Source organism: Temnothorax longispinosus, chromosome 9 (assembly GCF_030848805.1).
Source record: "Temnothorax longispinosus isolate EJ_2023e chromosome 9, Tlon_JGU_v1, whole genome shotgun sequence".
NCBI classification, from domain to species: domain Eukaryota; kingdom Metazoa; phylum Arthropoda; class Insecta; order Hymenoptera; family Formicidae; genus Temnothorax; species Temnothorax longispinosus.
In genome coordinates, this window is record NC_092366.1 from 18,309,935 (window position 1) to 18,337,041 (window position 27,107).

General features: G+C 42.9%; 5 protein-coding genes across 13 annotated transcripts in view; 2 read left to right on the forward strand and 3 right to left on the reverse strand.

The window, feature by feature from the left end:
- Positions 1-516: 516 nt before the first annotated feature.
- Positions 517-2,924, reverse strand: Trprs (Tryptophanyl-tRNA synthetase). Of its 2 annotated transcripts, none has more exons than XM_071788154.1 (3): positions 2,106-2,924; positions 948-1,885; positions 517-864 (listed from the first exon to the last, which is right to left on the reverse strand). In XM_071788154.1, exons 1-3 carry the CDS (start codon positions 2,230-2,232, stop codon positions 697-699), a joined length of 1,233 nt encoding a protein of 410 aa, XP_071644255.1. In that variant the 5' UTR covers positions 2,233-2,924; the 3' UTR covers positions 517-696. The 2 variants fall into 2 exon arrangements, with proteins under 2 accessions (XP_071644255.1, XP_071644256.1); XM_071788155.1 differs by having other exon boundaries at positions 1,993-2,125.
- Positions 2,925-3,328: 404 nt separating this feature from the next.
- Positions 3,329-4,552, reverse strand: LOC139819029 (26S proteasome non-ATPase regulatory subunit 9). Its single transcript, XM_071788163.1, has 4 exons — positions 4,350-4,552; positions 4,104-4,203; positions 3,820-4,007; positions 3,329-3,667 (listed from the first exon to the last, which is right to left on the reverse strand). The coding sequence occupies exons 1-4, from the start codon at positions 4,530-4,532 to the stop codon at positions 3,440-3,442; spliced, it is 699 nt and encodes a 232-aa protein (XP_071644264.1). The 5' UTR covers positions 4,533-4,552; the 3' UTR covers positions 3,329-3,439.
- Positions 4,553-5,247: 695 nt separating this feature from the next.
- On the forward strand, positions 5,248-6,935 carry Arf102f (ADP ribosylation factor 4). Its single transcript, XM_071788165.1, has one exon. It carries the CDS (start codon positions 5,807-5,809, stop codon positions 6,347-6,349), a length of 543 nt encoding a protein of 180 aa, XP_071644266.1. The 5' UTR covers positions 5,248-5,806; the 3' UTR covers positions 6,350-6,935.
- Positions 6,936-7,359: 424 nt separating this feature from the next.
- On the reverse strand, positions 7,360-12,479 carry LOC139819023 (E3 ubiquitin-protein ligase ZNF598). Of its 5 annotated transcripts, none has more exons than XM_071788146.1 (3): positions 12,317-12,479; positions 11,010-11,576; positions 7,360-10,907 (listed from the first exon to the last, which is right to left on the reverse strand). In XM_071788146.1, exons 2-3 carry the CDS (start codon positions 11,421-11,423, stop codon positions 8,454-8,456), a joined length of 2,868 nt encoding a protein of 955 aa, XP_071644247.1. In that variant the 5' UTR covers positions 11,424-11,576; positions 12,317-12,479; the 3' UTR covers positions 7,360-8,453. The 5 variants fall into 5 exon arrangements, with proteins under 5 accessions (XP_071644247.1, XP_071644248.1, XP_071644252.1 ...); XM_071788147.1 differs by lacking the exon at positions 12,317-12,479 and adding an exon at positions 12,141-12,289; XM_071788151.1 differs by lacking the exon at positions 12,317-12,479 and adding an exon at positions 12,222-12,288.
- A 3,239-nt stretch (positions 12,480-15,718) lies between these two features.
- Hnf4 (Hepatocyte nuclear factor 4) overlaps positions 15,719-27,107 on the forward strand; it is a 35,727-nt gene continuing 24,338 nt past the window's right edge. Inside the window, exons 1-2 of one of the 4 annotated variants that reach the window (XM_071787324.1) lie at positions 15,719-16,114; positions 18,360-18,506. In XM_071787324.1, coding sequence (XP_071643425.1) covers positions 18,413-18,506 — 94 coding nt within the window. In that variant the 5' untranslated portion in view covers positions 15,719-16,114; positions 18,360-18,412. Of the gene's footprint in view, positions 16,115-18,359; positions 18,507-26,243; positions 26,621-27,107 lie in introns of those variants that run through there. The other 3 variants (XM_071787325.1, XM_071787327.1, XM_071787326.1) reach the window with 3 other exon arrangements.

Sequence of the window (27,107 nt, forward strand, 5' to 3'; positions counted from 1 at the left end):
TTTTTTTTAATAAATGGTCATCTGGGATGATTTTTACGCTCCAATTAAAAGTCATGGTTATTACATATTGCATATATTCGATTGTTCTAGAATTTATTAGTATTTGAGGACAATATAGATTTTTGTTTACTCAACATCTGAAAAAAGTAAGGAGAAACTAGAAAAACATTTAAAGAACGAAAGAACCACACATTAGAATTATTGTAACATAAGCTTGATTTTTTCGATACTAAGGTTTAACAATTCCAAACCCTCCAGGCCTGTTCCTGCGTTACTTAATACATAGGGAGAAACAATCGTATAGTTGAACGTTTTGCAGCGCTGGCAATTCTGCCAGTTAAATTAATCGCTGATCAAGTGAATCGAGATTCACAATCAGTCCAAGTCAAAGCCTTTTTATCTTCGTATTATAATCTCGCCGTGCGACTGAAAAAACCGTTTACGAAGTCGACGATGGAAAATTTCTGGATTTTTCAACAAGGATGCGGGATCGCCTTTTAATAACCAAGTCGGATCGATAGAAAAATTAATTTAATCCTCCAACAAAGGCGGTGCTTGGAAAAGATCATAAAATGTGTTCTGTAGTTGCGGCGCGTGTCTTGCAATAAATAGGTCTAAATAGAGATAGCTCCAGCAGAAATGGGAGATATCCAGGAAACAATGTTTCGCGTAATTCGGCGCGTGCTTGCTAAACGGTTACTTCGTTTTCGAGACGAAGCCGAGGTCCCTGGGCATCATGAACCGCTTGATTACTTCATCCGTCACTTTACTCTTCGCCTCCTGGTGCGCAGCGACCAATCGCTGCAACACGTCGATCAGCTCCTTCTTCAGCTCACCCGTTAAAATCTCTCCGCTGGTATAGCCCTGAAAAATAAAAAAAAAAAGGTCATTTGTACGTCTCCCTAGAGATCGAGAGCAAGAATCGAAGCAATTGGCACGAGACTGACTTTTCTGATCTGTTCCAATCGTTCGTCGTCTTCCAGGAAGAATCGCAGCCACTGATAAGATATGTCCACCTCGCAGTTTCCGCCGAGCTGCCTGTGCTCCTCCACGGTGGCCTGACCGCCCGAGAACGCGTGCTTGTTGACCTTGTTCTTGATCAGCTTGGGAGTGTCCGTGAGGAATATCGCCGTGCTGTTGTCGCTCGCCGACATCTTCGTCTTCGAGCCCTGCAACGCCGGGAAGAAGGTCGCGTGCAACAAAGCCGGTTTGGGATAACCCAGTCTGGGCGCCACGTCCCTCGTCATACGGAAGTACGGATCCTGATCGATCGCGCACGGTATCAGGCACGGTATCTTAGCGTCCTTGAAGATAAAGGGAAACGAGCCGGAGATGGCCGGCGCCGCCTGCGTCGGCGGAAACGCGATCTTCGCGATTGGATCACTATCGCCGAAGCCGAAAATGCCCTTTACTTGATTGAACGTGACGCATCTCTGTATCCTGATCATGTTCTGATAAAACGCCGAATTGTTTCCTATATGTTCCAGGTTGGAAAAGATGAACGTCTTCTCGGGATTGAAACCACAGGCAATGATATCTCTAGCATTAGCGTAGGCCAGTTTAATAGCGTCTTCTATCTTTATGTTCTTCCATATGGCCTTCTCGTCGTCCGTCAACTGTATGACCAACGGAACGTTGAAAACGTCCTGCAACCACTTGCAGAACATGAAAGGTATGAGGTGTCCCAGGTGCATCGCGTCGGTGCTCGGTCCTCTGCCCGTATACAGGTAAAAGAACTTTCCCTGCTCGTAGAGATTCAGAATGGTGTGCATGTCTCTGTGGGAGAAGAATATGCCTCTTCTGAGAAAATGATGCGGTTTCTTGCCGGTGATCTTTTCGAATCTAGTTAACAGCTCGTCGTCTATCTTCGAACTTCCAAATCTCTCTGCAAGAAAAAGAATACATTGGCTACCTGCAAGGAGACAAGCTCAGAGTACAAATGATTTATAAGCACACGCTCCACTCGGCTCTTTTGTCAAGAATATAACCTACAAAATTCTGGAAAGTTAAATATCCGTTCTTCGCGTAAACCTTTCGTACGCCTGCAAGGACAATAGTTTGACATCACAAATTATGAATGCTTCCCGCAAGAAGTGGCGACTTACTAATCAACTTGTCATAATCGATCCCGGAATCGTTGACGCTCGCGACCGTCCACGGCGTCACGACGTCCTCGTCCTCGGCGACGCCATTCAACGCGCGCTCTTCCACCTGAGCGTCGCTCGTCGTCATGTTTTCCTCGTCGGTGCTCCCTTTCTCAGACTCCGGACGCGGTCGCACGAAGATTCGCGTGGGCGATCTGGCTCATGTGCGACACAGCTGGGGTGCACCGTTGAGCGCGAGCGGACAACTCGATCTCGGGAAAGTCGGAAGGTTATGTCGTCATCCCGCCAGGCAGACGGGTCAGACGGGTGGCCGCCGTTTACCTGATGCGCACGCAGGACGAATCGCGCCGCACCGTTAATTTCGCCGATCACCATAATTGCCGAGGTGATGCAATCGCCGGCGCGGTTTCCTTCGCTCGCGGCGACCGCGAGCCCGCGTGAGCGAGATCGCACGGTCGCGCATCGCGGCGGCCGACATGAGGCAGATTTTTATCATTTCTGTCATCGCGCGGCGAGCGAGAAACGCTTATTCATGCGCCCTCGACTCGTTTTCGAGGGCGCACGACCGCTGCGCAATCGTTTCATAATTTTGCGTAAAGCCAGCTCTCCTGAGCTCTGCTTTCCGTTCTCCGAGTGCTCGACGATTGTCAGAGTACGATCTGATCGATATCGATGCGTCATCACCATTCACCATCAGTCATCGGTCGTTCCTGACGTCATTCTACTTCCGCGAAAAAATTAAGCGAGAAACTTCCTGGGACTCGCAGCGGAACTTTGTTGGACAATACGCGTTGGCAATTTGCGATCGCACGTGTCGCGAGTCGCGAGCTACTATAGTGACATCTAGGACGCTATTCGTATTGATCAGTATTGATTTTATTGTCATTATGTCTGATTTTATTGTCGGATGATTTAAAAATTACATCTAGCCAATGAAAAATCGTATTTGAGACGTATATAACGTATCTCGTTTTTCTTCTGTCTCTAAAATTTAAATATGCACTTTGTTTTACATACCAGAGATGCAACAAGTGCAATCAAGACGAAAATTATTACAAAAATATTTTAAATGCGTGTCTGTTATAAAAGCGTAACGCCTGGAAAATGTATCCTAATTCTAGTTATTTTATTCTATTTTTATTTGTGAGAGTCAATAACTGTGTCATGAATATAAAAAATTTCAATTTAAATTAAAAGACTTTTAATAAAATGATGCAAATATATTAGAAGTAATAACTTATAAAGATACATTTATTATTATTAGTTAAGGAAGGTATGCATAAAAGTAGTTTATGGGCTATAAAAATAGTTACATGTTTCTCTCCGACAGAATCTTATCTCTCAACTACTTCTACAGGTATCACGTTGCAACCTAGAAGGCCTTTGCCAACCCAAGGACGCGGGATTAGCGACAGAACAATAGTATTCGACCCACGTTTGATCTTAACGTTGACCGTCTTATATCTGCTGTTTTCCACCAGCTTTCCAATGTCAATTAAAGATTTGAAATTTCGGCAATGAACAGATCCAAATTCCAATATTAGGTCTTCGACTTGGATGCCCTGAAAGAATAAACGGAAACAGCTCTTATTTCTCGTGCCTGATTAAGCATATGATAACAGAATCATTTTGGCAAATAGATACGTTATGATAAGTAGATTCAATTGGAATTAGATAAATTGTTGAATTGCAAAAGCACGAGGCTAACGCTTACCGCAGTCTCCGCTGGCGAACCAGGTGAAACTAAATTCACCCTGAGGAAAGGCTCCAGCCCTTCTGTCTCCTGACTATCAGGTATATCGGCTATTGACTCTTCAGCTTTACTCGCTCCCCCTAGAGCGTGAACTCTGTGCAACCCCTCCTCTATCTTCTTCATCACGTCTTTGTGATCGTTCCTAAGGCCTGTACGACAACACAATATTATTTAAATACGTGCACACAGAGGTGTGCGTTACTGCGTTGTTTAGTTTCGTATTATTAAGATATGTATTTACGCACATATTATTTTGTGCCTCGTGTGTCTCACTTGATAAACGTTGATGTCCTGCCTGGGATATCCCTCGGAGTCCACCAGCGGCTCGTCCATCCCGATGTGATTCTGCAATTACGCCAAGAGTGTAGTGCGAAGCTTTGAAAAATCTGACAGATCATGCTCCGAGACGCGAGCTCCGCGGTATTCCACACACATGGCGGAAACGTCACTCTTGCTCTGCCACGGTGTAAAAATAAGTATACGATACATACGGAGTCTAAGACCTCCTTTAGCGCTCGTAGATCAGACTCAATCTTGTCTTTCTCCTTCATCAGTTGAAGAACGTGATCCTTAGCTTCCTGCAGCTCCATGTCGACCACCATTTTCGTTTTGATCGCACAGCGCTGGCCGCAAAACGCATTGACAGGTACGTACACGTGTCTCTCGGGCCCCATGTCGAGAAATCACGAAAAATTTTACAGTATTCGTAAATTTATGCATTGATATTTATGTATATAATTTATGTATATTTATGCATTGATATTAAAAATATTGTACATTTTGTGTTTCATTTATATATTATTACATATTATTTTGTTAATATGGACAGAGTTATTAATTTCTTGTCACTTGACATAAGAAGAAAAATTAGAGATGACGAATTATACAACTAGAAATTTTGTTGCTTGAATTAATCATTGATTAATCGGAATTTGATTAAAGTCGCCTTGACTTTTGGATACAAGAAAAAAATTGACATTTTTAGTCAATTTTAAGTTTCTATTTATGATTACAACAAAATCTCTTTTGACAAATCCTTGCATCATACAATTGAAACGTTGCTAAATACGGAGAAAAAAAAGTGCATTATCATTTCTCGACGTTTGGTTGCGCTTAAAAATTGAATCATTATAATAGTTGCTTTCCATTTACATCAAAACTCAGACAATTCTCACTTGTGATGTCATTCTGTCTTTATTATTCATTAATTGCCAAAAAGGATAGAACGACGTCACAATTGTGAGAATTATCTGAGTTTTGATGTAAAAGGAAAGCATCTAATATCGATAATAATTACGATAATAATTTAATAAAAATTGCACGTCCGCTTTTCAAATCGTGCGCGGCAAGGCCGGCAACGTTGCGCGGTAAACTTCTCTCGCTGTGCGGCTGTGCGCAAGGGAGATGGCCGCGCTTTGTCAATCTCCGCCGACGGACAACACGCGACTCTGACGCGATCAGACCAGACGCGATTTCGAAAGAAAAAAAAGGTACGAAGTACTCCGCGACATCCGATCGTCGGGACAAGACGCGGGCACCGATCTCGTCCGGAGCGCGATCCCCGAGACCCTGGCGGGCTCCTCGATTCCCGGGTGGTGCGTGGCGTGCGTGGCGAATCTTGCCACCTATTTCCGGCGGCACGCCGACCGCAAGGTGACGTTTGCTGTTCGCCGAAGGTGTGTTGCCGTCCCGGAGGTCCGGAGCCGTATCGGGGGGCGAGAGGGCGAAAGATTCGTCAGGCACACGCACACGTCAGGCTGACGAAACTCTACGTCGGACGGCACAAAGGACACGCAGTTGGGAGGCGTTCGGTGTGTACCCGGGTATCCGTTCCGGTCCTCCAGGACCTCCTCCAGTCGCGGATCAGTAAGATCGACGGGAGAACTCGTCTCCGTCGGCTCGCCCTCGAGGTCCCGCGCGCGGCGTTTCCACTCGCGCCTCCGGTAAGATGGGTCTCACGATCAGCAGCCTGCTCACCCGGCTGTTCGGCAAGAAGCAGATGCGGATACTGATGGTGGGCCTGGACGCCGCCGGCAAGACCACCATACTCTACAAGCTCAAGCTCGGCGAGATCGTCACCACGATACCCACGATCGGCTTCAACGTCGAGACGGTCGAGTACAGGAATATCTGCTTCACCGTGTGGGACGTGGGCGGCCAGGACAAGATACGGCCGCTCTGGAGGCACTACTTCCAGAACACCCAGGGCCTGATCTACGTGGTGGACAGCAACGACCGCGAGCGTATCGGCGAGGCGGAGCGCGAGCTGGCGAACATGCTGAAGGAGGACGAGCTGCGGGACGCGGTGCTGCTGGTGTTCGCCAACAAGCAGGATCTACCCAACGCCATGACCGCCGCCGAGCTCACCGACAAGCTGGGACTGAACTCGCTGAAAGGACGTCACTGGTACATCCAGAGCACCTGCGCCACGCAGGGAAACGGACTGTACGAGGGCCTGGACTGGCTGAGTAACGAACTGGCCAAAAAGTGATAGCGCCTTATCGCATCCGGCATTCTTTTAAGGACTATTCATTCATTCGAGTATGGACGTAGAAGGCGGGCGGGGCGGGGGGTCACTCGGCAGTTTTCCATCTTTGTCAAATTGTATCGATGTAACGTCTATCATGTACAGTTTAAACAGGTCGCTACGTTCACGATTGCTTACAGAAATTTACGCGAAATGCGAGAATCGAGGGGGTTTTAGGAGCGATCTGATGAACCGCATCTCGTCATCGTCGTACGCGCGATTCGAATTCGCGTGGACTGTGCTCCAGGAGCGAAATTTGTTCAGGAGGGATGGGAGAATCGGGATATAACGGTCCTTACGTCATTTATAAGAATATATATATACGAAGGTTGTACATAGTACTAAGTTCTTTCATACATACCAATCATTTGCCAAGTGAATTCTAATTTTGCCTTTCGATGCATCGAGTGACAATAGTATCGTTTTCGACCAATCAATTTAACTGTACGGAAGAAATTTATTCATGTATTATTACACGTGAAAAAAAAACGTCGGTTATCACAATTTTTGTTTTCTATTTTGATCTGCGTCCGTGCTACTCGTGAAGAATGACACACGATGTATTATGTGATGTTATAAACAGGTCGTTTGCACTTTCCTGTTCTTCTAATAGATATAAGTAAATTTTTGGGATAAGTAATTGCTAGTTGCGTAAGGCTTTACAGATAAGTATAACGATTAACTTTAATGCTGCGAAAGGAAAATAAAATAAAAAACTTAACTACGGTTTACGAACCGCGATTTTCCTTTTTAATAAAAATAGACACATAAATTGTAAGAGATATGATTAGAAATCATTGTCACAATAAATCTTAAACATATATAAAAAAACAAATAAACCAATCAATTTTTCCACCTTGTGAAGTCAAGATACTGCGTTTGCCTCCATTAATGCTCGACACAGAAAAAAAAACAAAAAAAAAAAAAAAAACAAAGGAAATGGATAAAGCCGGCGAAGGAATAGTACTCGTTCGCTCGCTCATCAAAATCATGTATTGTCGTGTTAACTAAATGTACAACTTTGTTACGGTACAAAACAGTACGGTGGTGCTACAAGTACTGTATAATGTATAACGTATCAAACTTGACTTGTTAAAGTATGGTGTTACTCTTTCGTATATAGCACAGCAATCTCTATTCCGAGAAATAGCAAATAAATTATAGGAAGGAACGCTTCTATTTACGAACTTTTATGTACACGGTCTTAAAATACAGCAGTAGAAGTAGGTAATCGTTGAAACCATTAGTGCGCGACGTCATTATACATATATAATATACGCATACGTCCACTCTTCATAACTTGTAACAGACTTTTCATATATTCAGTATCCTCTCTCTTTCTCTCTCTCTCTTTATATATATTTTTTTTTCAGTTTATTATACAAAAAAATATTTTATCTCCCCTTTATCACGCTGGTCTCGAAGCGTTACACCTAAATATAACCGCCTGTAAAAGCTCTCTGATAACGAATTCGACCGCTTGCACCAGTGCACACCGAGTGCGCACTAAGGCTTATTCTTAGGCAATTCTTATTTACAGATCATCTTAAATATCTCTTGAAATACTTTTTAGCCAGTAAAATGATCTGTAAGCATCTATATGATTTTTTTTATTTACTAATAAGTTTTTGACCATGTATTTAAGCGACTTAAAATATAAGAGAACAGATTATAAACAAGTTTTAGTGCGCATTCAATGTGCACTAGTGCAAGCGCCCGAATTTGCTATAAGGTATATAATATTCTTTTTTTTTTTTTTTAAATTCAATCAATATTGCCTCGGAATTCACTCAATAGGTATCAAGTCTATTGCGAATAGTCAACGCTAGTTCTATGCACATTTCGTTCTTTAACACTAAGGATCGATTGACTCTTGGAATAAATATTACGTATTACGCTCGTATCACGTATCGGATAAACGCAACAGGTCCAATCTCGGTATGATGGTATAAAAACAAGAGTTATATATTTACAACCGTTTTCAGCAGTTGGGCGTGCGGATGCTCGGCTTGTCCAAGTGCTCCGGAACGACGAACACGACGATGATCGATGAGGGAGGATAATTGACTCATTTACGTACCCACGTGTTCCTCGGCGGTGGCGTATTGCTCTTACCCAGCGCCGGGAAATGGTTCTCGAGCGTGTGACTGGACATATGCGTTCTAAAATCCAGACCGTTCTTGAGAACCTGACCGCACGTTGCGCACATCTCTAGTCCTTTCGCCTTGCCGCCCGCCTCCCTCTTGTGCACTTTGAATAGCTCTTGTTGCTTCACGATGTCCGGCAACAGTACCAGGAGTTCGGGGAACACGCTTTCGAAGGCGCTGGCGCCCATAACTTCGCGACAGTGCGTGTAATACTCCTGGGCGTCGCAGGTGCCACCGCGAAAGAGGCCGCTCACGTAACGGAATTCCTCGATCTTGTCCTGGTCCACGAGGACCGCGTTGAGCTTCGCCACCAGACAAGTGTTCCGTTTTTGAAAATCGGGCGGTGACACGTAGTCGTGAGCTTCATGCTTGTTGCTGTTGTCCGGCAGGATGGAATAACTCTCGCCGGAGCTGTTTGTGAACGTCAAGCCGTTGCCACCGTGCAGCCCGTCGAGGCTGTTGTACTTGATGGAGAAACCGGGCGGCGGTAAGGTCGGCGAAGCAAAACCGGGTGGCGGATTCGTGAAGCCTGGCGGTCTGCTACTCGTGCTACCCAAAGCGGGAAAGTCCTCCGTCCGATGGATATTATTGTTGGTCGTGTTCAGGCTATCTATCTTCAGCTCGCTGCGCTTCCTCTGCTTCTCCCCGTTCGAAGAACCATTGCCTCCGCTTCCGGATTCCGTATTTATAACGGTCGCGATTCCCGAACTTCCGTTCGCGTTGTTCTTGTTCTTTCTCTTATCCTTCTTGCTCGCGTGTTCCCACTCCCTCGAATTCTTGGACGTGCTATTATCGGCACTCGCATTGTTGGTATCCTGCGTGGCTCGCAAATTCGCCTTAGAAGCAACACGAGAGTTGTCCGAGTCACCGGTATGCGACAATTCGATGTCCTTCTTCGTTATAACAGTATTTATATTCGATTTGGAGCCGCTGGACTCGTTACCACTCGAACTATTACCGCTCGAAGCCTGTTTCGCTTTTTTCTTCTTCGTCTTGCCCTTCGTTTGATCCATCGTTGTTTTGGTGTTGTTGCTAATACTGGAACTCTGGACGTTATTCTGCTGCGAGTTCTGTCCCCACGACGGTACTACCGTAATTACCGATTGCTTTTTCGACTTTGACGACTTGGACAGACTCGGAAAGTCTTCGCCGGATCGAATGGGCGGCGCCGATGGTATCGAGGGCGGCGGCGCGACTTTCTTAGACTTGGGCGTGTTTGCCGATGCTGATTTCGAGCAGGTCCATTGCAAGACTTCCTTCCATTGAGTCGAACTGGCAGTACTGGTAGACGGTTCGGAGCTGCCCAACGCAGGAAAATCGGAATCTATCGACAACTGTGCGGGACGTATCCTGATGTTAGGCCCGGATACTCTGGTGGTGACGGTGCCGTTGGGTTCGTGGTTCACTTGAATGGAGACGTTCGAAGACGTCGAACCTTTCTGACACTGCGACAAGCCGCTGGATCCCGTGCTATTGCTACTGCTGGAAACGCTAAAGTTTACAGTTTTCGAGATACTGGGACCGGACGAATCCGGACCTAACGCCGGAAAGTTTTCATCCGTTACCGCGAGCGGTTGATTTCTCACGGTGCTGCGAATCGTTACGTTGCCTCTGCTTTTGGGTTGAGCTAAAGTGGGAACGATAGGAGCGGCACTACCACCTAACGTGGGAAATTCGTCTGTGCTTTGAACATCGACGGACGGCTGCCTCATAAAGGTAGGCTCGTTGTTGGATACGAATGAATTGGAACCGCTAGGTACCGAGCTTTGTTGGTAATCTCTGGAACTGTAATCCCTGGAACTGTAATCTCTGGAACTGTAATCCCTGGAGCTGTAATCCCTGGAATTGTAATCCCTGGAATTGTAATCCCTGGAACTGTAATCTCTGCCGTTGTAATCCCTCGCGCTCCTCGACGTGGACGCGCCCAGCATACCTCTCCTGTTCATCCGATTCTCGCCGCGCGGTGCCAAGGTGAACTCCAGCTCTAACGTTCTCGCCTGTTTGGCGGCGGCTTTACTCAACTGCTTACCATGCACGCTGGCTTTGTGTGCCTTGAGATCTATGTCGGTCCGAAAAACACTCGTAAACTTTTCCTCCGCGCATACCCCCTCCTCGCACAGGTAATGTTCCTGCCGGAAGTGGTCTCTGAGATAGTCGTAGGAGCTGTAATACTGATGCAGGCCGTCCGCGTCGCAGAAATGACAGTACAGATGGTCGCGTCTCAGATGCCGGTATAGCTCGTCGTTGTCCATGTACCGCTGATCGCAAAACTCGCAGAGAGGATGACCTTTGTGACTCCTATCATCGACATCGCCTTTCCTCCGATGCGTAGCTAGACTCGCTCTCGTGTAACAACGTCTTTCATTCGAAAATATCTGTTCAAAAGCAAATGATGAATTAGTAGATACGAGATACATCGCGATTGTTCGTGTACCATTTATCAATTAAAAGAATTGCGCGTTTAAACGTAATCCTACCTTCAAGTTGTCCACACATAGGTCGCAATAATGCAGCTCGTGTCGTTGTCGCATATGCTCTTTTAAACTGTTAAAACTGCTAAAGACCATCTTCTCCTTACATATCGAGCAGGTGTTGGCTAACAATTCAGTGAATTTCTCTTGAATATCGAGGCTGTTGAAATAAATGTCGTATCGAGTGTCCAGCAGGTTGGTTCCAGTCAAACTGTGGAAGGACTTGATCTCCCGCGTGAATACAACTTTTGGCAGATCCTGACGGCAAATGGGACATTCGTTCTGACGACAGAGCACTCTCATCCGAGTGCTGCACTCGTAACATACGGGATGCTCGCACATGCCGATGCTGTAGATGTCGACATTCTTGTAGCACACCACGCAGGTATTATTATTAAAGCTATCGTTGTTTCCAGACATCCTAGCGGCAGGAATTGAGATCTCCGGTCTCACTTTCGCAACTAAATATGTCTCACTGGTTCAAATTCTTGCTCGACGGCGAACAAGGACCTTTTCTACGACAATATAAACGGCTGGTTCTCACTGACAGGTCTCTCTGCGGCACACAGACTCCTAAAACAGAACACAGTGGTGAGGACGGTCCGGTTGTGAGAGAAAGAGATAAAGGGAGAAAAAGAGAGAGGTCGCACGTGGACAATCTCGCGTAATCGCGATTCGTCCGCACGTTCAGACGTGGTGACACACGTATCAACTCGCGATCGACGTCACGCGACGCAATCCTCGAAAATATCCGGCCGTACCAAACTGGCCGGGAGTCCTCCGTCGGGATTCGTCGGACTGGCTGGACGCGATTCCTCCGAAAATAGATAACGGCCGCGGAAATTGGCAGCGGTTTCAGCAGATGGCAGAATGTCGCGGAGCGACCGAGGTTATTGCGATCCCTCAACCTCGAGAAGAGATCCCGGTCTCTTCTCGCGACCAACGATCGGTCGGGCGTTTTACTCTCGGCAAACGGCAATCGCGCGAAACGGGAACGTCGGAAACCTCGTGCGCAAAGACGATCACGCGAGAGAAAGAGAGAAAGAGGCACGGAATGTGCGAGGGAGACGGAGACAGATGGACTCGGCCGACGGCCAACCTCGGTCGAGCCTCGAGGAAGGGCCCGAACGATCCTACCTGCTCCGGCTTCTAGCTCTCCGTCTCCGTATCGTATCTGCGGCGCCGACGGCGTAAAGTGCGAAGGCCGACGGGGATTACCTCGCGCAAATCCGGAAACAGTGCGTTACGTGTTACAGCGCATTCGTATATTCTCGTATCACGCGGCGGCGACGCTGAACGACGGCGATACGTACCGATCGGCGATATCGGGGCCGGGGGATTCGTCGAAGTCCGAATAGTCCGATCTGATGTTCCGATTACGAGAGCGCGGGAACGCACTCCCGGCCACGACGGCCGCGTCGATCAACCGCTCGAATTCCGGTTAGACGGTTAGAGAAAGAAAAGAAAACTGAAAAACGGAACGGATCAGCGCACGCGGCGCGCGTTCTGACGCGTGGCGGCGACGTGGAGTCGCTTTACCAACAGCCGCACCCGCTATTGTAATCACTATTGTAATTTACCACGAGATGAAACGCGTTGAACGGCGGGATCTGTTGATCGACGGTTCCGAAAGCGGATTGACTTTTCTTCGAAAGAGCACAGAGCTCCGTATAATAAAATAAACCCCGATCAACGCGGCGTTGCGGAACGAATTATGTTTCGTTCTGGCGAAACACATTGCGGCTTATTGTTAATGTCATTGGGTTTTTTTTAAGGGGAATAAACAGGAACGTGCAAAAACGCACGATAGTTTTAAGCACTGCCGGATCCTAGACGAGGGATTGCGATTAAAACCCGCATTTTCATATAAAAGAAGCCAGTTTTACTAAGGGTGCGATCCATTAATTAGACATTAGACGCTTCAAACGCTTCAGAGCATCATTTTGTCCTTGTAACATTTAATAAAGGACAACAAGAATGAAATGTTTTCAAGAGCGTCTGGAGCGCCAAGTGGATCGCACCCTAGATCTGTTAAAAAATCTAGGAAAAAATTAAAGCAGAATCAGAAGTTTTACCATTTTTCTTTTACTACGTTTACGCGAACGTTACTTCTGTAGTAACTTAATTACGATATATTACTCATTTACGCGGAGTAATTATCGTAAGTTACTACAAAATCCCGTTTACGTGAAGGAAAATCCCGTTTACGAAGGAATTATCGTAATTAAGTTACTACGAGAAGTAACGCTCGCGTAAACGTAGTACTTGTCATTGATTCTGGGGCCCGATTCTTTATCGACAAACGTATGCGTAAACTTTGCTCTAACAGAAAAGCTGCAAGCTTATTGGCTAAAAACTGTGCGATAGCTAATCAATTTGCAGCCTTTCTGTTAGAGCAGAGTTTGCGCATACGTTTCTCGTTAGAGAATCGGGCCCCTGAAGTAAAAGCTAAGCAAGATACAAAGAAAAATATCTAACCAAATAATTTTGCCGAAATCCCTTCCATTATATAACAGGAACCGCCAGTGCGTTAGGGTTGTACATATAATGTTAATTTTCGGCACTTTTTTCTTTTATTAAGTTTGGTTTTGCGTGGGCATTATTGGGGCATTAAATCCACATGATTGTACGGATGAGTTATCTCTATATGGGGAATCCTCTTTCCAGGAGAGATTTTTATATTAATAAAAAATATAAAATACAGCCAGTTATAGGAACAGTAGGCCTCTATTTGGCCTCTATTTATCAGGAGAATCATTATCGTGGTAGCAGCGGTGCCATCTAAGCGGAGATCTACGCGATACATAAACGCGAAATTGTGGTTGCATCATAATTGATCATAACACATCTTATATCCGGTTCCATGTCGATTAGCCGCTAACCCCGATGAACTCCGCGGGTTTCTTTCCTCGTCGTTGTATAAGTCGTTGCGAAATTTATCGTCCCTTTCAGTTAGAGATTCTCTGAACGTTCTCCAATGTCGAGGCATCTCGTAACTTTTGAACTACACGATAAAAAAAAGAAGAGGAAAAAATCCACATTCTTTATCGAGCATCAAGCGGATTTCACACGTAATCTCATAAATCTTGCCTCGAGGATATTTAAATATTAAAAACTTGATGTTCGTGACATATCTCATCGAAGATCGAGCCTCGACACGCTTGATAATAGGTGTGCAAACGAGATCAGCGAAAGAAAAGGAGAAAGAATTAAATTCTAGTAATAAGTCGCGCGAGAACACAGCGAGGAATGTCGCGACTTCCTGCCGGCAGTTCCCCGTGTCCACCCGTGTCGCAACACCGGAAGATTGCGCAAGGATTCGAACTACTTTTGCGCGCGCGCGCACACACGGACGCTCGATCCAGATCGAGAAATCCTTTGCGGCGCGAGATCGGCGATTGTCGCGGCTCTACATGCTTAATTAATGAACGTGGGGTGACGTAAACAATCCCGTCGAGCGCGCGCGCGCACGCGCCGAGTCCTTTAATGCGCAAACAATTATTTATTGATTCAAGGCAGTCCTCTTTCGGTTTTTACTCGCGCCGCGAACCGCGTTGACCGCGCTGAGTCCCCCCTTCCCCTTTTCATTCTCTCTCTCTCTCTCTCTCTCTCTGCGTTTATTAACGAAAGTGTCTCTCGTATGACGACATGTGTGCTCGGCGGGGCACGAGATAGCGAAGAGCGACTAGACAGTGACGTAAAGAGGTGAGCGCGCACCTGCGGCGCTTAACCTATCGATCTTTGCTATTTGCGACCGCGCGATTTACGGCGCAATCGATAACGATCGATTGTACGCAACTTGCACGTATATGCACGTCAGTCCACGTTCGTCGCAGTTAACATGCAGATATACGTTGATTAATCTCAATAATAAATCTTTCTTTCTCTCGAGCTCTTTTTTAATTTTTACGTTGAAAAATGGAACCATTCAAAAAATTACTCATCTTCATCAAATTTTTCGTCATTCTCTAGCAAGCCGGTGTTTATTTCATACTTTGTGATCTTTTATCAGTTAGAAATATTTTCAGTTATTATATATTTTTATTTTTAGACAGAATAAGATTCTCTTGACTCGCTTTAATAATAATTGATAGGCCATCTTATTTCTCTCTGCTCCGATTATTTTATCAAGCTGAGTTCGTATCTTAATTTATGATCGATCTGATTTGATTGATAAATCACACGTGATATGCGTGATAATATATACAGTCATCTCCTTTCCGTGATAAAGGAACAGTCGTCGCGCTCTTATATAAAACTATCATCTTTCTAAATGTAATCCATGACAATAGCGTTCGCGTCGATCATCGTATTTGTCTATGCACAAGAAAAGCTCGTCAATAATATCGCGGAAATTTCAACCAGTGTTTCTCTTTGCCGCGAGTTAAACCAGAAGAACAAGAAACCGCAAAAAGAGCCGCCGTAATCGCGGCAAGGTACTTTTGTACGCTCATTCAGGTAATCTCGAGAATAATAGCCCGGCCTTATTCGGCCGCGAGTGACAGTTAAGGTCGCGCGCGGAAAGAGGCAGTTTGTCGTCGGGAGGCGCGATTATCGCCTCGAGGTGGTTTCCGCGCCGCGGAAACGATGTCCCGCGCGCGTCCACCGTGTCCTCGTTGACGTTCTCGGCGCAACGTTCGAAAGAAAACGTCGCGCGGCGCGCGACGCGACGCGACGCAACAGTACGCGGCTACGCGCCGCGATCCCGCGGCAGTAGATCCGACGCTTTCCGTCCGGGCGGACTTTGACGCCGCCGCGCGCCGTGTCCGTCGAGAGGTGCAGAAGCGGGTGCGTTTGCGCGCGAGGGAGCGGGCGGAAGTTGGCGATCCCGCGATCCCGCTCGCGAAGGACGCGAAGGAAGCAGAAGGAGCGGAAGGATCGTGTGCCGGGAGGGAAGAGGGAATCGTCAGCATGGCGAGCGCGCGCGCGCGTCCCCGACACAAATGCATAACAGGTGTCCAGGTGTCACTTGCGCCGGGCGCCGTGGCTGACTGAGAACAGTGGAACAGTGAGAACGGTACGCGTGCCGCGTGACAGGACGGGCGGGCGGACGGACAACGGGGGCGCCGCGATCGCCGTCGCCGTCGCCGTCGCCGATCGGGCCCAATCAGGTTAGACCGCTTCCTCTCTTTCTTCTCTCTTTCCCTGATCTCTCTCGTTGTCTCGTCGACGCAACGTGATACGTGATGGAGCCGTTCGGACTGTTCGCTGTTCGGAGCAATCGGAGCTCCGTGACGAGCCGACCGTGCCGGCGATATTAGGGCGAGCGAGAGAGTAAACAAGGTGCCAGAATTGTCAGGAAGTACCGAATGTTCTTTTCAGAAGGTACTTCAAGGCGTATTCAAAATGAAACGTTTTTGGTTAGAATAATATACTTGGGCGCAAGACATTTCATAAATTATTTATCTGCTGATAGGAGAATCAAGCAGTCGGCGATTAAATAGATTCAGATTGATTCCGACACATATCGAGTTAATTATTCGGCATTTTCTACATAGTTGTCCCGGCGCCGCGGCGCGGCGCGACAATAACTGTTCTATATAGCTGTACTTAATCCTCTTTACATGATCGAGATTGCGACAATAGAAACGCGCAGCTGCGTTTATTGCGTACTCGTTTTCTCAATGATTTTTTAAATAACGAGCTGCCTTCTGTTCTCTGTGAATACGCCTTTCGTATGTGGGCGTCGCTTTTGTATCAGGAATTTGTATCTTGTTTTGTAAAAGCGACAAGAATCACCGGACACTATCGCGAATCAGTCTGAAATAGATACTATAGTAATGTTACTAATAAATGATCGATATTTAAAGCTACTTTTATTATACAAAGCTTTGCATTGTTTTCTTGTTTTCAAATATCTACTACTAAAATAATCACTTTTTAAGTAACAGGATATTGTTAATATCTCACTGTCAGCTTCAATTTTTTTTTAAAAACTTGTTTGTTTTTTTGCTGTTGAAAGATTTTTGAGGGGAAAATTTTTGAAAGGTATTCAAAAGTGGCAAGGCGCCGAACGAGATTAGCGATAAGCGTAGAAACGGAAGATCCAAATGTTCAGATTATTGCCCACACAATCAGTTCATAGAATTTCGTACAATTATCAGCGATATAAGTAAACATAGCCGAAAACTAATCAATGTCTTATCAGTTAAAGAGAAACAAACTGGTTTTTTCTCGATTGGAATTTGCTTATTTCGAACTGAGAATATAATATATAAGACAATACAACAAGAAGAGAGAGAAAAAACGTAACAATCTATTTATTTTTTCATGCTCTTTTTATCTAAATTAATTTGTTTGTTCTCATCTTTGAAGATAATCTTGATGAAACATGAACGATTTCTTTGTATATTTGATAGACTGACTCCTGATGAAGATTGATTCTAATGCTTGCGAATAAAGCTGTCTTTATAATTGAGGAAACTGAGATAGTATTGATTCTCGAAATATTTTTCGATCTAAATCTAAAACGTTCAGTATTATGGACGTTACGTCGCATTTCTAATTTCGGTGCGGTCGGATATTACGTATATTTACTGGGAAGCGTTACAAAATTTTCTAGATGAATCGCGAGTCGATACGTATTTATAGCCCGACTATTTCAGGCGTTTTAATTTTAACTTGTTTAGATCGCGTCTTCTCTGTTGCTGTCTGTTTATACGTCGAGAGAGAGAGAGAGAGAGAGAGAGAGAGAGAGAGAGGGGGGGGAGAGAAAGAGACAGAAAAAAGGATCAGTTTATTTGTATAAACGTTGCAATCGTTGTTATCAAAAGCGTGTTATCGATTACAAGAATCACTTTCTCGAAATTTAGGTCTTATCGCGACCTGTGTGTGCCTTTCTCAAATTTTATTCGTCCAATATTCGGATCGAATCTGATATCGATGCTCGTGCGCGATCGATCGATCGATATCTCGGACACGCGCGAAAACAGCCGAGGCGCGTTTAAATCACGCTTCGATCCGCTGCGTCTCATCACTCCCGCCCGTGGTGCTCGTTTCCTAATCTCGCCGAAAGCGCGGCGATTGAAAGACGGCGAACCGCGCAGATAGGGTAGAGACGCGGTCGTGCCGCGGGTAAACGCGCGTGATATTCCGAAATAGCCGTGGACGGCGGCCGCCACGCCGCTGACGCCGCGCCGCGCCGGTGAGAGAGCGACGCGAAGTGAAGACGGCACCGGGCACAACCCCCTGGCGTGTGACGCGTGGCGAGCGCGCCGGGTGTGCGTGTTCGCGCCTGACTTCAGGCGGAACGGCGCGCATCGGCAGGCGCGGTGATTCGCGACGTCACGTCGACGGTTTCCGGTCCTATAACGGTGTTCGAGACCTTTACATATCGATCTACATCGGTCTTGACAGTTGACAGTTGATGGTGCAGCGGGGTAAGCGGCGGGGCCGATCCCGACCTTGACATGGAGGGCCACGACATCCAGGAACTGGTGGCCACCAAGGACAGCGTGATCGTCAGGGGCGGACATCCGCAGTTCTGCTCCTCTTTGAACGGTGGTGAGTAAAGTACTTCTACTTCCACGAATGATCTACGTGACGAAGCGATCGATTATTTTGACGAGTGATCTATGCGAATTGGCTGACGGCGATTTTTGCGACTCTTAGAGATATCCAAGATTTTTCGGATAGCGCATTTTATTTATCTCTGAACTTATCACCTAGAACTTATCATTTAAATTAAAAATTTTGCTTTGAAATTGATAACATTTACAGCGTATAAATGACTGTGAGTTTTCTTATTAGATACTTGTAATTTTATTTTCTCTACGCGTTCCGCGCGTTTAGTCGTCGAAACGAGACGAGAACCGGCCGCATTTTGCGCTGGGTACGCGCCCAAAAATACAAACCTTTTCGATCAGTTTCAAAGCGAGTATACTCCCTCGAGTTTTGAGGCAACGATTTGGCAAACTCTCCGTATATCGCCTCGTTACATTGCCGCAAATAGCTCATTGCGAAGGACGATCGCGCGGAGGGAAAAAAGGGGTCGGCATGCGCGCGCGCGCGCAAAAATCGGCCGAAGCCGAGGAGGAGCACGTGTTTATTACGCAATCGGTTGCAGACACGCACATTCTGTGCCGGCGACTGTGCACAAAAATTCACGCGGGATGAACAAGACGCGCTCGAGATAAGGTCGCGACGGCCATGCCGCGGCCGCAGATAACCCAGGGACCCCGGCTGCGCAGTACTAAAATGGCGGCCGGTCTCGTAATCGATTGCGATGCATGAGTCGTCGGCACCTTAAAAAACAATCTTAATGATCTGTTGACACAAGTCTATGAAAAGTTAAATAATATAATCGGAGAATCAGAATTTATGATTAATGATGAAGACTGTACCTTAAAATGACGGCCGGCTATAGTCCAGTAATCGATTATAATGTTTGTATGTAAGCATAAATTGTCAGCATCTTAAAGAAAAAAATCTTAATGATCTGTTTACAATCTCGGAAATGTTGACGCTGAATGAAGCGCGTGAAGATTCAGAATTCATCATTAATAATGAAGATGTGTTTCAAAATGATGTTTGGATAATCGATTGCATCCGCGTAAATTGCTGCTATTTTAAAAAAGAAAGATAATTAGTCGTTGATCAACACTAATAATGATGTGTAATTTAGTGATGATTATTATATTCCAAAATGGCAGTAGCTTTATTTAGAAACAAATCATAGATTATTTCTATCGAGGAATTTTCAAAACGGCAAGCGATGGTGCATCATTAATTTTGTAATCAACATTGCGTTATACATATCCTGGAGAAATGACTTCAAGATGATTATTCATTCGTCAATAAGCATGATGAAAAAAAAAAAAAAACCCGCAGAAGAGTCACCATTAAGTGTTATTTTATAATACACTTGATATTTATTTCCGGGATCAAATTCACGTGCGAGACTATTTGTCCGACCGATAAGTTTTTTGCATTATGTTATGATTAGATACCGATGATATTAATTCTTTGCGCGTAAATATTATTCATAAGTCGAGAAAGTGTAAGTACTCTTATTTACGATTATCGTGTAAACATGTCTGGGAACCTTCGGTTTTAATTTTAATTTCCTGGGATCAAAATCTTTCCTTAAAAATAGCATAGATTTTTTGCGGATTATACTATGAGAAATAATAATTTTTTTAAAATGAATTTTATCCGATTTTATCATCTTCTCTCTTTCGATGTGGATGTTTTATGGTGAAATAATTATCGGGATTTTTGAGTAGAGCTCGCGCGCTCGATTGGAATACAAACTGCGTCGCAATAATATTTTATTTTGCTTTCAATTTGTGATAATTTGCTTTATTGCACCGAGCCTCCCTCAATTGAGTAACGGTAATTCATCGACGGCGCATCTTGGCACGTGGCATCCGCGCGTGGTTATTTCCATGATTCGCGCGACGGGAGCGAGTATCATGTATACGAAGAAGCGTGTTTACGTGAGATAACGCCTAAAGAAATAGGGAAATATAAAGAAAACGCTTGTTGCTCGCGCTTCGCGAACTCATGTTTCTTTTTTCTATGTCCTCATTTAATCATCCTCATCGCAGACGAACGGTATCTCGTGAACTATCCTTTTTTCTCTTTTTCTATCATAACGTTGACTCAACGTTTTTGTTCGCGAACGCTATTATAATACCGGCAGAAACGTATCGAAATCGAAGTGAAGCTGCACGCTAAACGAAGGCTAGAATTGTATAGAAGACTTCCCTTTTCAAAGAAAAGAAGTATCACTTCACCTAACTACTCTCGAGTACCCTCGGGCTCACTTAGACGTCCAAGGACGAGGGCAATCCGGTGGTCACGGATTTCGCTTGTCAGTGAATCGCGACACGTTTTGACTGCATGACAAATCGAAGGTTGCTTCCTCGACGTATCGGCGGCTATAATAACGTTATAAGCAAACCGCGCCGCGAAGAGGTCAGCCGATAACCCGCAGCAAAGAGGAAAGAGCTCGAGTTTTACGACGGTCGCCAAGATCGACCAACCTCGTCGATTTGGCGTTACTCTAATCACACCTATTTAACGGTAAACGAAAGAATCTGTTGATAAGTATTGCGCGAGTCAACATCGCGAGCGGAAATTTTTTCGTTTTTACCGTTATACATATTAATTGCATATATCTACTAACGCGTTGAAGACGCGAATGTATTTAGCATTTATTGATAACCGGTGTTACTAATGTGTCCCATTGATTTGTACAGGATGTGTCTGAAAAAGTATTATCGACAAAGAGACGATTCTTCGTGAATAAGCAAAAATACAGAGTAAATTTTAAAACAAACGATTTAAAATTGTAGATTAAATTTTTTTCTTACATACGAAGCATCGCGTTCTCGAGAGAAATTATGTTAAAAATCGGCAAATTAATTACGATGTTTACAGTTTCTTAAAATTGTATATCTTGTTTCAAAGATGATTAAATGAAGTAACGAGTACGTTGGTAAAAAATTTCATTTATTTATTGTCACATTGAATATATAGTTTCTGGTATTTTGCATCAAGATAAATCGAAATCTGTGTGGACCTTAATTATATAATCTTTTGATTATGAATATACTTTACATATGAAGCTATACGTATAATCTTATGCATAAATTTATAATTAAGAAAAAACACTTTCATAACTCATAGAGAAATATCTGTCATGTTTTTTTACGATATTAAAGATTGAGACTTTTAACGACTGTATTCGTCCTTGTCGTAATCTCAGTATATTTGGATGTAGGAAATGAAAGTGTTTGTGCGCGATAAACATTTGACAGAAGTTATATAGGGTAGGCTATTTTAATATGTTATCCTAATCATCTCACTTGTTTATTTTAGAAAAAAAAATATTTCAAGCTCGTAGAAACATCTCGTAAAATATTGATTTTTCATAGCTCTCCTTTACATGCAGTGTGGAAAATAAAATCGTGTAAAAAAGATTCATATGGTTTCATAAAAAAAAAATAGTAACATCTTATGAAATTATATTATTACGCATATTATTTTAAAAAAATGCTGCGTATATCATATTTCTCTTTTGAAATTGAGAAATTTTTATTAGAAATATTTTTAGGGATACATTAAAATAATTCACCTTATACATTTGTGTATGTCCGTATATATACACGTTGTACAATTATCTAACAAAGCAACTAAACAAAGCCTAGCTGATAAAAGATATTAATTTTTTTAAATTAAGAAACATTAATTACTCTTTGTAGGTTCCCGCTCTCTATTGTTTTCAGAAGCTTCTTATTTTTCCTTCTCAACTTATTAGAGATAAGCCGGAGCCGATAAACACGCGCTATCGCGCCGCTGATGATTAGACCATTATCGCCAGATTACGAATACTTCCCTCGAATGCGAAGTTTTGAACGTTCATCGTTGACTCGCGTCTTTAAATTGCTACAGATGTATTAGAAAACGAATTCCAAAGGAAGATGACGTGGCGAATTATCTCTTAAAATATAAGCAATAAGTTTTTACGGATCTGTTTACCAAATGCGTTTACCACAAATACCAATGCTCCAAAAATACCAATATAACAATACTCATTGATTTCGAGCCACGACACTAAAATAAGGGCGCATATCTTTTGCACGTCACAAAACTGTTTCGAAGATTTTCGAAATAATACAAATTATTGAATATTACGTGAATGATAAATTAAAATAGATATATAATCATATACGAATCTTTTTGTGTAATGTGTCAATTCAAGTTGCCGTTCCAAATTCTCAAGATAAGATCGTACACTTAAAATGTAACTGCTTCAAGAGATTAATTGGAAGTTGTTTTGTTAATCCTAACTAAAAAGAATTATAAAATGTTCAATAATTTTCTTTCATTGGACTATACGATATGTTTTATAATTTGCTTTAATTATTGCCTATAATATTTTTTAATGAAAAACACGTCGAAGAATTCTGAACCTTTTTATTCTCTAATATTTAACGAAAAAAGTAGATATTATTAAATAAAATGGGCCCAATTAATATCGTTGTTTAGATGAACATATGTTCGATGCACTGTCATTCACATTACGAGATGCGCGGCTCACGGATGTATGTCCATTAAGACCAGTGCTGATTGGGTGGATTTTATTTATTTAATAATACCTCCCTTCGTTAAACATCAGAGAAAAAAAATGGTTCAGGATTTTTTAATTTATTTTTTGTTAAGGAATAAATATAATTGGTAGGCGTGACACCTTGCGTACTTAATTTTTACTCCATAATTTTTATATAAATATGTTTTAAATTATGCCTCTCTCTATATATATCCAAGAAATAAAATCCTTATGCAACAAAATAACGTCTTCTTTTAACACTAGACTTAAAGTATCTATTTTTTGTCTATGATGATTATATAATCTTGTTTAGTATCTGTTAAGTACAGTGTGTTAGCCATTATTAAATGTGACGTACATTACTCTTTTGTTCTCAGTAATTATTTCTTGCTGCTCGTGATAAATTGCAAAGTGTAGCAGATCTGATACTAAAATAGACGACTTCATTGGAAAGGCTTATCTGTTTTCTTCCGTTTCGTAATAGTGCAGGATATATGTGTATACCGCTACGACTTCATAATCATTATAATTTTTTTTTATAATCTATTGGTCGGAATCAGCCATCTTTAATCACATAATCGATCGATGATGAATTTGCATGTGAGCACAGCACACACTCGACACGTGCTCGCGCCTCATTCTAACAAAAGCGCTTTAATGTCCTTCGCGTGTCGCTCAAAAAATAAATATGCAAAACGCTGTGACACTGCTGGAGTCACATGAAATCCTGGGTTATACACACACGGTATCTCGCAGTTATCGACAGATGTTTTAACAATAACCACCTTGATTATTTTGAGTCTATTTTCCTTCAGCAAAGATAACGAGGTGGCTCGTTATCTGCCGCGATATTTGTACTTTTATCACCGGATTTCCTGGTAAGAAATCCGAAATGAATAGTCCTTCCCTAAAAGAGGTAAAGGAATCTACTGAATCAGAGAAATGCAGAGAACTCTTCGCGCGGGAGAATTAAGAAATTGAATTATCGAGAACGTGCACTTATGTACGTTAAAAATATTTCTCTTGGATACGTCACGTATTCAGCACATCGCATATATGCGATAATAAAAAAGAAAAAGTACCGCGAAGGTTAAAGAGACCTATTGACCTCTTATGCAGCTTCCGAGAATACTCACGGATATTATGCAGTGTTACGTATAATGCTGACTATTATACCTAACCTGACGTTATTTTCGCTTAATAGGAAACGTATCGCGATTTGCGGTTTCGGACACGTTTGTCACGGGAACACGAGCACATGACGTCAGCTCATTTGGAAAAGTACGTCGAGGGATAATCCGTAGGACGTGACAAACTGCCTCGAAAGTTACGATTTAATGTATAATATAACGTCACTGCTAATTTTTCGCGATGTCGATTTGCTGTCGATCACAGTTTTAATCGACGCAACCTGAACCTTATAGTTGATGCGTGATGTTAGGATAGGTCACTTCGATGTATCATTGCAAGGACTTATCTTACGCTGGCTGTATAACGCCTCGAATACGGATGAACGCGTGACTCATTGATATCATTTTTACAGTTATTGTTACCGCGACATATTTTTATAATTAAAACTTATGCAGTTATTGTATAAAAGATCGTAAAAAGTATCCGCAATTACATACAAATTTTTAGCGAAGAAAACATATTAGCTCTTTTTGAAATGGTCACGTCTAAATGGGGCTTTATTCGGCTAATAAGTGTTTCGCGGATCGAGGAGGGAAAAGGAACATATAAGGGAAGGGATACGGAAGAGATTGATAAAACGATCTCTCGCTTCGGAGAAAAACACTTATAAAACTCGTAAAAACTGCCAAAGAGACATTGAAAAATGAAATATTGTTTTGTCGCAAAGGAGAAGCTGGTATGACGGGTGTGCAGTGGCAAAAAATCATGACGAGCACTTACTTCTTCGACCTGGTTGCAGCTAGCAGACGCCATTCTATCGTACACTGATTGCCATGTTTTTCTCGCATGATCATCATTTACATAATCTTGCGAACGAGCCGTCGTTGTATGAAGTTGATACGCGTCGTTGATGCTTTTTACAATGTTTGACATTACATATGATAATGTCTTGCACTACAAACACCAAAAACGCGCGTGTCCTCCTTCAGCACGAACTAATATAACAACATACTTCGATACTTCAGAGCTCTTTTTTCAGTAATTTGTTAGTTGGATTTCGTAGTTACGTTCCGTTTGTTTTGAAAAAATTGATGGGTCGCATTGTTTTGCAAATGTAAAAATAAAGGAACGCGTTTTCCTTCAGCTCGAGTAAATTGGATGTATTTTTGTGGCTCCTCAAATTTTCAAATCAAATTGTTTTAAGTAATATTGTATAAGAGATTACGTAAGTATTCTTACGTAATAACAGAATTTCTAATATAACTGATATATAATTTTATAATATATTTTTATTTTCTTATTTGAACAATATGTCACAGTGCTTCAGGTTCTTAAAGAATGATTTTCATTCTAACAAATTTCTTGTTACAAATTCTTGTTAATACACTGAAAAAAAATTTTTTTAATATTTAAAAATATTTATTTGAATAGTCCTAACAACATATTTATTTAACAACATAGTAAATATGTTGTTAGGACTATTCAAATAAATATTTTTAAATATTAAAAATTTTTTTTAGTGTATCTATTTGATTAAAATAATATAAAAAAAAACTTCAAAAATGATATTTGCTAAAAATAGACGGTATCGGTTGGCTAATGAAGTGTTTAGAAACTACATTTCTATAATAAGAGTTAAAAATAGAGTTACATTTTACTAAGAACCATTTTATAGTCTCTAATTTTAAAGATAAATTCTTCTAGAGCAAAAAGTAAATTCTTTCCATGCGGATTCATTCTTAAAGTGTTTGCTTGTATCATATATTTACGCCGTTAATCCGACTTCATTTGTATTATTAGTGTTCGATTGTTTACCTTCTTTGCGAGGACCAGCTATCAATCACTCCCCCTTTGCTCTCCCTTTTTCTTTAATTGTTTCGGAGGAAAACATTCCAACGAACCTAATGCATCGTATGTGCATAAGTGTAACGGCGCGCAGGACAAGATTAGATTATCAGTTCCGAGTTATTCCCCCCCTCCCGTTGCCTCCTCTTTTCCCACTGCGAGCACCGTCTACCCCAGCGATCTCTCAAAACGAAAAATTCTATCCCGCACTTTAGTGCGTTCGTCGAGATCAAACCGTCGTGTAGAGCTCCTCCGTGACTTCGCGTAGCTTCTTCTCGGAGTTACACTCTCAATACCGAGTGACGGCGCCGGGTCATGTCAACGACTAGAGGCTAGGATCCGAATGACGACAGTGCACTGTACAACATACGCCGATCTGTTTACGAAACGCGTACTGGTAGTGATCGCGCATTCGACGTTTCGTCTGCAATTCGAGAGTGGTCTCGTTCTCGTTATTCCGCGACGATTGCCACTACGAAACGCAGCGAAAAAGAACGCTCCGCGATGAAACTCGACGACGAGGCCTTTTCCTTCGACATATTTCAGCCCGATCTGGATTTCGGTACCTGTGAATATCTCGGGACCTGTGAGTACCTTCTCGTGTTTGTACAATAATAAGAAAGTGTGATCTCTTTTTTTAGGGGGGGAAAATCACGCGTGACGATCGCATTCAAAGATGTCTTGGTATTTCTTTGACGCGTAAGTTATGGGCATGCTGCGCAAGTAGAATTACATGATATAGGTAACTTGAAAAAGAGCGGAAAATTGAAAATGAAATAAGAGAGTGAAATGCTGTAGTAAAAGAAACAGAAGCTTAAAAGATACAGCAAATTTTCTGAGCATTATAAGTTAATTTATAGGTATATAGTCGATATTTTCTTTCTTCTCGGAAAATGGTTTATCTTTTTATCTAGTCATTTAACTAGTTTCATATCTGTTATCAATTTATCATTGCAGTGGTACTTACACGTGTATCAAACAGATTACGAATATCTCGCTTTTTTGATTGTCGTATCACATAATTTACGACGGTTTTGATCATAAATAAAACACCGAAATCTCTCTCTCTCTCT

Excerpts from the sequence above, each read along its gene's own strand:
- Trprs (XM_071788154.1), bottom strand. The coding sequence starts at position 2,232 with ATGACGACGAGCGACGCTCAGGTGGAAGAGCGCGCGTTGAATGGCGTC. Across the intron at positions 1,886-2,105 it reads CGATTATGACAAGTTGATTA|AGAGATTTGGAAGTTCGAAG; the intron begins GTAAGTCGCCAC and ends TTTTTCTTGCAG. Across the intron at positions 865-947 it reads GATTGGAACAGATCAGAAAA|GGCTATACCAGCGGAGAGAT; the intron begins GTCAGTCTCGTG and ends TTTATTTTTCAG.
- LOC139819029 (XM_071788163.1), bottom strand. The coding sequence starts at position 4,532 with ATGGGGCCCGAGAGACACGTGTACGTACCTGTCAATGCGTTTTGCGGC. Across the intron at positions 4,204-4,349 it reads TAAAGGAGGTCTTAGACTCC|AATCACATCGGGATGGACGA; the intron begins GTATGTATCGTA and ends GCGTAATTGCAG. Across the intron at positions 3,668-3,819 it reads GTTCGCCAGCGGAGACTGCG|GGCATCCAAGTCGAAGACCT; the intron begins GTAAGCGTTAGC and ends TTATTCTTTCAG.
- Arf102f (XM_071788165.1), top strand. The coding sequence starts at position 5,807 with ATGGGTCTCACGATCAGCAGCCTGCTCACCCGGCTGTTCGGCAAGAAG.
- LOC139819023 (XM_071788146.1), bottom strand. The coding sequence starts at position 11,423 with ATGTCTGGAAACAACGATAGCTTTAATAATAATACCTGCGTGGTGTGC. Across the intron at positions 10,908-11,009 it reads TATGTGTGGACAACTTGAAG|ATATTTTCGAATGAAAGACG; the intron begins GTAGGATTACGT and ends GCTTTTGAACAG.